The sequence below is a fragment of the Accipiter gentilis genome, chromosome 23 (genome assembly GCF_929443795.1).
Source record: "Accipiter gentilis chromosome 23, bAccGen1.1, whole genome shotgun sequence".
NCBI classification, from domain to species: domain Eukaryota; kingdom Metazoa; phylum Chordata; class Aves; order Accipitriformes; family Accipitridae; genus Astur; species Astur gentilis.
The window spans coordinates 10,760,700-10,772,238 of NC_064902.1; the positions used below are offsets into that span (position 1 = coordinate 10,760,700).

Sequence of the window (11,539 nt, forward strand, 5' to 3'; positions counted from 1 at the left end):
CGCCCCTCCGCCGGCAGCGGTTGGGAGCGCGGCCCCGCCCAAGCCCCGCTGGCGGCAGAAGCAGCGGCAGCGGCAGCGGCGGCGGTTGGGAGCGCGGCCCCGCCCAGCCCCGCTGAGGTCGTTTCCGGGCGCGCCTCTCGGAAGCGGCCGAGCCGCGGCGCCGGCTCCATGTGGCGCAGGCTGCGCTCCGCCCTCGGGAGGCTCCTCGGCTCGCCCGCCGCCTTCCCCGGCGGCGGAGGCCGCCTGCCCGCCGGCCGCGGCGCCATGGAGCGAGCCGTGGTGCGGTGCGTGCCGTCCGAGCCCAAGCTGAGCCTGCGGTTCGTGCTCCCCGACGGCAGCGCCAGGCACATGCAGCGGGACCAGGCGGAGCCGCTGGGCCGGGCGCTGGCCCGCATCGCCACCAACGCCGCCAAGGGCCACGCCAAGGCGGCGAAGAAGAGCAAGAAGGCGCGGCCGGAGGGCGGCCCGGCGGGGGAGGCTGCGGCGGCGGCGGCGGCGGCGCCGGCCGTGCGGCTCTTCTCCCGCGACGGGGAGGCGGTGGCCGAGGAGGTGCCGAACGCGGCGGCCTGGCAGGACGGCGCCGTGCTGCAGATCGGCGAGGCGCGGTACCGCGTGGAGCGCAACCCGCCGGCGCTCACCGAGCTGCAGCTGCCGCGCTCGCTGCTGGCCGGCTTCCCCGTCTGCCCCAAGGTGAGCGCCGAGTTCGCCGCGCCGCAGCACTGCCTCTTCCGATGGTACCGCGAGCGGCGGCCCGCGGCCGGCGGGGAGGAGGAGGAGGCGGCGGCGGGCGACGGCGGCGGCGGCGGCGGCGGCCCGGCCTGGGTGGAGGCGGCGGCCGAGCGCGTCTTCACGCCCTCCAACGCGCTGGTGGGGCTGCGGCTGAAGCTGCGGTGCACGCCCGGGGACGGAGCGCAGCGCTACGGGCTGCCCCGCGAGGTGGAGAGCAGCGGCCCCGTGGAGGCCGGCCCCGGCGCCTGCACCTTCGACTCCCGGCACCTCTACACCAAGAAGGTGTGCGGGGAGGGCTCCCTGCGCGCCGTCTCCTACAACATCCTGGCCGACGCCTACGCCCAGACGGAGTTCTCCCGCACCGTGCTCTACCCCTACTGCGCCCCGTACGCCCTGGAGCTCGACTACCGGCAGAACCTCCTCAAGAAGGAGCTGGCCGGCTACAGCGCCGACCTCATCTGCTTGCAAGAAGTGGATAAGGCCGTCTTCGCGGACAGCTTGGCTCCGGCCCTGGACGCTTTTGGGCTCGAAGGGCTCTTCAGGATCAAGGAGAAGCAGCACGAAGGCCTGGCCACTTTCTACCGCAGGGACAAGTTCGGCCTCCTCAGCCAGCACGACGTGGCTTTCAGCGAAGCCCTGCGCTCGGACTCGCTGCACAGGGAGTTGTGCGATAAGCTGGCCGAGTACCCCTTGGTGCAGGAGAAGGTGCTGCAGAGGTCGTCTGTGCTGCAGGTACCAGCTTTTACATGCGTGCTTCCTCTTGCCCCTCTCCTCCTCCCACCGTCTCCAGGCAGGCGCAGCCGAGCTGGGTTTGTTGAGCGTCAGACCACAGGAGAACGAGAACAGGGGGGAGGGATGAGCGGTCTGGGAGATAGAACAGGTTAGCTAGGGTCACGAGCAGGGCAGAAGAGCAACTCGGGAACAAGAACAAAACATTGAGACTTTGCTGAACTGGATATATGGAATTACCAACACTCGGTAAAAAAGGCGAAATTATTTTCTTCCTCTTAAGATGAAGGCAGCTGTTGAACTTCTGGGCCAGGTGTTGATTCCTCGTTGGTAGTATTGGCTGCGGAGTTTTTTGCTACTCACTCCCGTATGTCAGAATACGTATTTCGTAAAACTCGCATCTTGTAAATCAGTTCTAAATGAGATTAAGTTAATTTAGCTTGGTTTAATAACGCCACTTTAGAAGGTGACAGTAGGGAGAGAAATAAGGTTGGACAAGTTTGTGAGCTTGTTGGTGCCAGGGAGTCTTCCAGCAGAGCTACTGTGCAAGTATGAATGTGGAAGATAGAGGTCTGTGTCAGGAATTTCAGAAACACTCACTGGTAAAAGTTTCCTACTCGTGGACCGAGTAGGACTAACGAGCCTTCCTTGGTAACTGAAATCACCTCTAAACTTACGTTCAATTTAACAACTGTGCAATGCTACAGTTTGCTTGCTAAAACCAGAGGTACAGCTCCAATTCTGTTGCAGAGGTGGGAGAATAGAAAATAAAAGTAGCTAAGAATGGTACAGCATTAGCAACATCTTAGGGAAAAATATGGAGCGGGCTGAAGGGGAAAAATACAGCCGAACCAGACACTTAATGGACAAAAGAACGTTTGTTAAATACCTGCATGTAGTGGTAATATGTTAGCTGACATGCAGGCCTTATATAGAAGATAAAGAGACTCAACTTAGGAGCTGTACTGCTTCTTAGTTATAAGCATCAGATTCTTTGAACTGGATTGCCATACAGGTATAAGCTAACCATTGGGTTTTTTTAAAATACATAACCTCTCTATTTAAGGCTTAACAAAGATTGCTTTTTTTTCTTGAAGGTTTCAGTTCTTCAGTCTACAACTGATCCTTCCAGGAAGATTTGTGTAGCTAACACGCACCTATACTGGCACCCAAAAGGTAATTTTGTCGTGTTCCTGGATGTAGGGTAATGGGGTTTGTAAAGGTTTTTGTCTTTCCTAGGGAGAATAGATTTCCCCCCATTCTTTTGCAGCTATGACCTTTTCTTCTGAAACTGAGGGTTTCCTGCCTTGCTCCTTATGTAGATGAAGCAAGCCTGGCTGCTATTTCTTTATTTTCCTTAGAGTAAGATTGTTCTAGTCTGCCTGGGAGTCAGTAGAATACAGCTGAAAGCAAGGCAAGTCATGTTACACACAATTCACCCAAAGAGTAGACCATAAAATAGAGCTAGCTTTGTGTGTGCTCAAGGCTTCCCAATCCTATTGTACCTGAAGGAGCTATATTGGGGTACTGCCAGCAGGGCAAGCAGATCGGGCTACAGAAGCTTTTAGAAGAAATTATCCTCTTTTAAATTAGTTTTCTTTTGGTTCTGTGCCTTTCAGGAACATTATTAGGATGGTTGCCATGGAATGGGAAGCTGCTGTAATACGGGTGTTGAAGGTTCAGAGTTCTTGCATGTACAAGTTTAAAACATTGTCTGCCTCTCCAAAACTTTCATAGTCACAAACTTCAAAGGCTTCTTTATTTATGAAAACTGTTCTAAAACATAGTGCACAGAAGATTTAAAATGAGATTGCTGTTTCAGCGCTATACATGATACCTGCTTAAATGAGCAGCTTGGAAAATTCCTCCAATGCTACTGTGAAGTATTTAAAATAATACGTTTTTGTGTTTTTTAGGTGGGAACATCCGTCTCATCCAAATCGCCGTAGCCTTGTCTCACATCAAGCACGTAGCATGTGACTTGTATCCTAGCATACCAATCATATTCTGTGGAGATTTTAATAGTACACCATCATCTGGAACTTACAGTTTTATTAACAGCGGTGGCATTGCTGAAGATCATGAAGACTGGGTCTCAAATGGTGAAGAAGAAAGGTGCAATATGCCTCTTAGCCATCCTTTCAAACTGCTAAGTGCTTGTGGAGAACCTGCTTATACAAACTATGTTGGTGGGTTTCACGGATGTCTGGACTACATTTTCATTGACAGAAATGCTCTAGAGGTTGAACAGGTCATTCCATTGCCAAGTCATGAAGAAGTAACAACCCATCAGGCTTTGCCAAGTGTTTCACATCCTTCTGATCATATAGCACTAATATGTGACTTAAAGTGGAAATAGATCAGCTCTTGCATGGTGCTTTTGGGGGGTTTCAAACAAGAAACTTAATTCACTGCTAGGGAACTGAGGTTACACCCTGGCTTGTATGCTACTAAAAGGAAGGTCAGAATGATTACTGTGAGGTTCATGTGTTTAATGGTTCTACTGAATATTATCACAGGATTCAGAGTATCTGCATGACAACATTTCCCTTCCCTTTTTATATACTAATAGGAAAAATACATTTAAGACGGGGTTTTGAAAATTGGATTATCATATACCTTTTTATTGGTATTTTTAAAGGAATAAGAATTATTTTGGTAAAAAAGATACATTAATTTAATCTGATTTATAAGACAGTGTACAAACTGAACCCTGCTTAATTCAGAACCAAACACAGAACCTGAAAACAAATAAATTTAGTTGATTCAACCTCATTGTAATTACTGTTATGACAAGTCAATTTTTTTTAAATAACTTCGGAAATTGTCTTGTTCACTTATCATTACTGTGTCCCAGTTTTTTAGTAAGTGGCATGAACAATGTACTTTTACCTACTACCTTCTGAAAATATGTTCTTTAATTATCAGTGAACAGACTTTCTGTCAACAATCAACCATGTTAAATTCAAGGTTATAGTTGATTTGGAAGCATTTTGCTTGCCCACTTAATATGGGTAATGAGGGTAACTTTAGCACCTGGTAAAATTGGAAACATACATAGGTAGCATCTACTTTGACCATGCTTCTGTTGTTTAGAGTCATTGGCGATAAAAGAAATACTAAAGTTTGAGAGCCAACTCTGGATCGGAGGGAGCTTTTTAACAATATAATATGTTTCCAGGTAGGAGGAGATACAGAATAGTTAATGATGTGGTGCATTAGCTATCTGTGCCTAAATCATTAAAAAGAAACACAAGTGACTTGCAAACCTTTATCACAATTGTTCTATTTTGTTCCTCTATTGCATACAAAGGTGACCTGAATTCTGAATAGTGTTTTTACCTGCATTTTTTCCTTCTAGAAATAGTCTAGTCTTACCTATTTTGTAGGAGATAATTTGGATGTGGGGAGATGTGTTTTATCTGCACCTTCATTGAATGTGTTGGAGGGGTTTGAATCATTTAACAATGTTTTTTCCCTGCATCATTAGTACATATGAAACAGCATTTGAACACCATTTCACTAGATCTCCCTCTTTCACCTAATAAAAGTTCCCTTTTCAATTGTCTGTCACTGTTGTCAATTGATCTTATTTTTTTCTAGTTACTGGTGCCTTTCATGGCAAAACAAGTCTGCCCAGGCTGATAAAAGCTGTATACCCTATACTTGCACAACTACTCACCTGCACTGCATTCTCGTGGACTGTAGGTTGTAGCTGTTCGTATACTACTAAATAGCCACTTTCAAGTAGCGTATTGCTGAGGGTCATCGGTCCTGTCTCTTGCCATAGTACCTGCTATACTGCGAAGGATAGTGCTTTGCAAAAGCTTGTAAGCATGCTCTTTACACTTTTTTATGTTATTTCCAATAAAATTACTACTGGTCTTTGTTACTGTAGTATCTGAGCATCTAACAAGTCAATGCTGGTAAACAACTGCACTAGTAAAGACAACAGGCACGTTTAGCCTCAGAGGTCATACAAGGCTGAAAAGATACAGGCCCATAAATCTCGAAACACATCTCAAACAACATCACACGAGAAGACAAGTCTCATGAACTGTCCAGAGTTTTGTTACTGACTCTGCACATAAAACCACAGGTAAACGGAAACTGACAAAAGGACTGCTCCACTAACACACAAGTTTGTAGAAGCCTCTGTTACTAAAGCTCTCATGTAAATGTCCTTTACAAGTAGCTTTTTTCAGCAACATAAGCAGTTAACCTTCCATCTTCCTCTCATCCAACCTTTCTTACCTGATCCTGCTTTACCACCTCTGGATCCTGGCTGCTTGTTCCCACTCATGCCACACGAAGCTAAAACAGGGAAGTGATCCAGCTGAAAACACAGGGCCTTTAATTTTCTTGACTGTATTACCATTTTAGTGGGTCATCATTATATCCTGAGCTGATTGACCATAAAGCCTTTTGTGCCCGAAGAGCAAGATACAGGTTCGGAGGCTGGAATAAGTGATCAAGGCCTGGAGCAAGGCATCCAGCTGCTTAAGCAGATCCACCACAAAACGTAACACAAGACCGCATTGAAAGAGCATGCATTTATTGTAACGGGCTTCGGCAGGCTTGCATGTAAACCTTCAGATTTCAATTTTTGCTAAGTCAGCATTTTAGCTAAGCCAAATGGTAGCTGAGGGCCTCTGGATGAAAAATGGAAGCAAAATGGGTAATGTGGCAATAAAAGTGGCCAAGGATGGTGTTAGATCATTGCAACAGAGTGATGGACAGTACTTGCCCTGTAAAATTGGACCCTAAATACTTCAGGTGGGTCCTTGGTCAGTTACTGTTCTAAGTCTAATTAAAAAGTAAAGTGTAATTCAATCTTGCATATGAGTTGAAGGTGATGTCTGTACTCTTCCAAACTACAAAGTGGATAATTAAAGCATCAGTGATTCATAACTAAACTTCAAGATACAGGAGCGAGGAGAAAATCTTGCAAACGCAATGGAAGCTGTAAACCTCATATCTGGGCAAAGAATATTTACTAATTTAGTAAATGAGGGAAAGCTTGCACCTGAAGATGTAACATTTGCAAGCATATGGCATCTTAAAGGGCAGAAAAATTAATTGGAAGATCTGTTCAAGAAGAAAATCTAAGTATTAACACCTTGGAAAAACAGCTGAGTCAGAGGCCTTCTACAATTTGCCAGCTCTGAAAAATTTGGTGGAAAAAAAACCCCAAACCAAACTCCACTAAGTAATGCAGGCTTGCAGCCTAGCAAGAGAAATGTCTCAGTTTCAGTCACTTACACTAGTAAGATTGCAATTGTTTGGAAGTGAAACAGTATTACTCACATAGCCTAACTGAGCTCCCCTTATAACTCTAAAAACCATTCTTTTTCTCCTTTTTAAGTACCTATCCATTATAACTGCATTACTTCATCTTATTTTCCAAAACCAAAACATTAAAAAAGCTCTGACTTTTCCACAGTACCAGAAGATGGAGCTGCTCAGAGAATAGACTTGCCTTGTATTCTGCCTCCCTTCCAGGACACAGCAGGTCCCTCTCATTCCCTGTACTGGTACTTGGGCTGCTGGTTCTGTCTCCTTGCAGACCAAGGAGAGGGAGAGGACAGGACAGCTGGCATCTGCAGGAAGCAAGCGGTAAGGGAAAAACACAGCACTGGAACAGGCCCAGTAAAATTAAACGGCCCTTGCGCATGGCAGATAATCCTTTAACATCTTCAGGAGGAAATTCAGCCCCACGAGCTAGTGCTGGAGATTCTCCAGTCCAAGTATCCCTCGTTTAATTACTAAAATGCAGCAGCACAGGCTGACTGCCAATAGCAGCAATGTGTCAAGAACCAGTTAGACATTTCTGGAGTGAGAATGCAGCGCTAGGGTCTAGGTTAGGAAGAAGTCACAATTTGAAAGAATTGTGATTTTCCAGGGGGTGAAAAACAACCCTTAGGTACACCTTTGGCCCATATCCCCCATATTCCCAAGCTATATTTAAACCTATGTGAGGTAATATACAGTGCTTCATGCTTTATACTTCATATAAGGTGTTTCTAGCTTCCATTTTAGCTCCCCCTACGCATCTGGATCTTGCCCAGCAATTAATTCTTCCTCTCTAAATCACCTCTAGAACCCAGATTTGTAGAAGCCCCATTAAGCTTGTCCCCATTTTACTTCATAAACCTAAACTCACCTGTGTTCCTCTTCCAGCAATTGGAACGCTCCATATCCTTCACATACAAAAATTGGGCAAGACTCTCTGCATCTTTTCAAATGCGTGCATTTGTTTTGTTGTTACTTTGCTTTCCCAGACCAGCCATTAAGGAAAAAGGGAAAAGGGAACATTTCACTTTGCTTTCTAATCGACTTTCCCATCTCTGATGCAGTAAACTCAAGAGAGACAGCACTGCTCCAGCATCTGCTCTGGGTAGCTGATGTTTAGGGAAGGAGGAGCGTCTTCTTTCACCCTGGCTCCTGCTGTGGACAAACTCAATACAAGAAATTACTAGAACCAAGAGCACTGGAAGACTGGCCTTCTGGAGGTAACAGATACTTGGCTAGTTTTTTGGGTTGTTCTGGTTATTGTGAAATGTAGCTTACCTGATATGTACAAAAACCAACCAAGTTCTGCCAGATCCTTCAGACTGATCTGGCAACTTGGAACTTGTATTATTTTTTTCCCTGACTTTGTCCATTCCAGACAAAGGGGTCTTAGCCACCTGTCACAGTTAGTACTTGAAGTCTTACATATCAGTGTTTCTTGTATCACTGCTATTTTTGAGGGGACTAAATCAAGCCTGCAGTAAAATGCCTTTATGTATCACAATAAAGCAAACAATAATGCAAAGTACGACTGAGAGAAGGAAGAAGAAAAGGAAGGAAAAAAATGGTACAAGAAAAGAAGGGGAAAAAATACCCTACATGCTAAGGAGTCAGATCTTTCAACACCTCAAATTAATTGTTGAGTTGCCTCATTTCTCACATTCCTAGCATCAAAAAAATTGTTCCAAGACTTTCAACTCCCACCCAGAGAGCCTGAAACAGTTCAGTTTTCTGACAATTTGCATCAGATCCCTTTAACAGAACCTGATGCTGTTAAAATTTTTTCTGCACAATGCACAACGCATTCAGTAGCCAAGCTTTATTCATAGGTCCAACAGCAGCATATCAAATCTCATTTCTTACTCAAGTCCCATCAATACCATTCTTGACAAGGCTGGGAAAGACATACTGGGACAAGGTGATGTGCATTTTCATCATACTGCACTCAAATTGCCTTTGTCCAGACTTTAATAGATGAGCAAGGGACTGCAACTGGGCTCTGACTTCTCATTACTGGCAAAACCCTAAAGCACTTTTTACACAAGCTAGGGCATTGCTGTAAGCACCCTCGTAGTGTTCTATTGCTGCCAGTATATTGCTTTATTGGTGTATGTTGAAAACACTAAGAACACACCAAGCAAGTAGAAATGCTTATAGCATATGTTGCTAATTCCTGATGCGTTTAGAACCAATTTTTGTTCTGCTTGCAAACAGTCAAACAGAAGTCTGCAGATTATCTACAAAACAGCTGCAGAACAAGTTCTAGATTATGTTGTTCATGACACCTTTTTCTTAAAAAGAACAAACCAACAATACACCAACAAATATCCACTACTATTTATGTTGTGGGATTGAATGATCAGGTTAGTTACACACATGAAAAACAAGCATTTTGCATTGGTCTGTATGTAGATCTAAATATTTACGTGAAACTATTCTCTGAATGTTGGAAAAAAAATGGAAAGCCAATCATGCATGTAAGCGTTTTTTCCTCAGTGTTTTGCTCTACAGTTAAGCTGGCCATCCAACACACTGAAATAAAAACTCTTGTAAACAAATATTACTAGACTGACTCCCCAGTGCAGTAGAATTTACTCATTGTTTGAGTAAAGGAGCTGATGCTACACTAAGAAATATTTCATCTACTGGAACTCAGGATTTCCTGACATTAAGGTAGAATGAGGAACAAATTTTTAGCGGTCTTGTGCCTACCCAAGATTTTGAACTTCTGGAACAGCTCAGTTCAGGTATTTGACTTCTGACAGGGAAATGACAAAGTATCTAAACTCTTAAGAGACATGACAAAATTGGATCTTCATGGGAATTTCATCTGCCTCTGGAGAGAAGGCTGTATTATATGTTGTTACTGATATACGACATACATAGGTCGCTTATAATTGCTTTAGCCAGAAAGTAACAATTTTAAAGAATGCCAAAAAGCTAAAAAAGTATTTTTACCTATCCACAATGTCTTAAATGATAGTCAGTGCCTTTACAATAGAAGAGTTGTACTGTGTTAAGACTAGCATACAAATTATCATTTTGGTCAGTTTAAGAAAGCATCACTGCCACAGCAATGAATTTACTAACAGACAGCCATATGAATGCAATATGATACAGATTCCAACTCCGCATGTGATCCTGGTACTAAAAGAGATAAGGCAGCATAGTAAAAAAAAACTCATCAGGAGGAAGTTTGTTCTTGTACTAACAGACAAGCACTACCTACAAAAGTAGAACTAACTCCAAAGAAAAAAGAAACCCACCAAGATTTCAGCTCACAGCAACAGCCAGTAAGAATATGTGTAACAAACTACTTCATGTTTGACATCTGAAGACAAGGCAGCCTTCTAAGCACAGGCACTAACCTCAGGGACTCCAGCTTAGAATCAAGAACACGTATCTGGAGCGTACCTTGAAAATGTTAAGAGAACAGTTGATGAGACTATAACCTGAGGGAAAGTTTATTTACTTCTGTCGATTGTGACATTATTCCACAGCCCATCGAGTGTCTTTGTCCCTTCCACAGCTTAGTATTACTATGAATAAACTGCGTAACAGAGGCCTTGCTGTCCAAGATTACAACCTTACAGAGTACTAAGAGGCAAATATCATTTTAGTAACAGAGGTCAAGTGTGATTTACCTATTTACAGGAAGATTGAAGTACTTGCTTCAGTTCCTCTCTATGCTCTGTTTAACACAACAGTGACTACTCAATTACACCCAAGACTTATATTAACTTTGTCTTGCTACACTTCAGTGTAAGCTGTAGCCTTAACCCCGCATGCAGACTCTATTACTCTTAAATGAGGCTCAAGATCTTTACTGCTTTCTGACTTTGACTTTGGGAAATTACTCACTTTATAGCAGAATTACAACCTGCTGGTACACAAAGCCAAGCATGGTGACTCTTTGAAATGTGAACTTCTATACGCATGCTGTAACTCAAAAGCATAGTAGCTAAACAGAGCTCACCTAAAACTTAGTATTTAATTACTTAAATGCATTTGAAATAATTAAAACAATGAACCTTCATCTCTACCAGACAGCATGTTTCCTTCAAGATAAAAGGCCTACTTTGTTTCTAAGTATCTGCTTTTCTTTATTTGAAGTCTACCTTTAACTTCTTCCTTGAAAGAGGAGATGGCATTTCATTTGTCACAAGCATTGCTTCATTTTAACCTATTGGGACTACCAATACAATTCGTATTACAGACAAGCTGCCTCTTCTGAAAAAGGCGCTCCTTTTAAGGTTTATTTCAAGGAACTGTATTGCTAGAAATATGTATATTAACAGCTACCGATGCAATGCATGGATATATCAACTTTGGTCGATATGTAATCAGCAATTCATTAAAGATGCAGGCAAAACCCTACTCACATTGTCTCCTGGGTTTCTGTTACATATTGAAGACAGTTAATGACTGTATTAAAAAGCTCTGGCATTTTCTCTGCTTAGCTGTGTTCTCAGTAACAGTACTTCCTAGAAACTTAAACCTCAGTTACAGCAGAAGCTGCTTTGGAAGGTGCTCTTAACCTAAATTAGCTTGAGTTTACCAGGCTCTGTCACTGGGATTTCTTGTAGCAAGAGTAACAAGATCTGGGCTAAAAATACAAGCAGAGCTTAGCCAAAACTGCAATGAAATCATGCTTTCGGTTCCTGAAGACATACAATCAATAGAATAGAATATTTCAGTTGGAGGACTGAGCCATATTTGCATCCATACAGCAGACAGGCAATAGAAAAATAGATTTTGAAATACCCATTAACAGCAGCCTCAAAAAACA

General features: G+C 43.8%; 1 protein-coding gene across 1 annotated transcript; it reads left to right on the forward strand.

The window, feature by feature from the left end:
- Window positions 1-131: 131 nt before the first annotated feature.
- Window positions 132-5,026, forward strand: PDE12 (phosphodiesterase 12). Its single transcript, XM_049826229.1, has 3 exons — window positions 132-1,461; window positions 2,556-2,634; window positions 3,375-5,026. Exons 1-3 carry the CDS (start codon window positions 169-171, stop codon window positions 3,815-3,817), a joined length of 1,815 nt encoding a protein of 604 aa, XP_049682186.1. The 5' UTR covers window positions 132-168; the 3' UTR covers window positions 3,818-5,026.
- The last annotated feature ends 6,513 nt before the right edge of the window (window positions 5,027-11,539 follow it).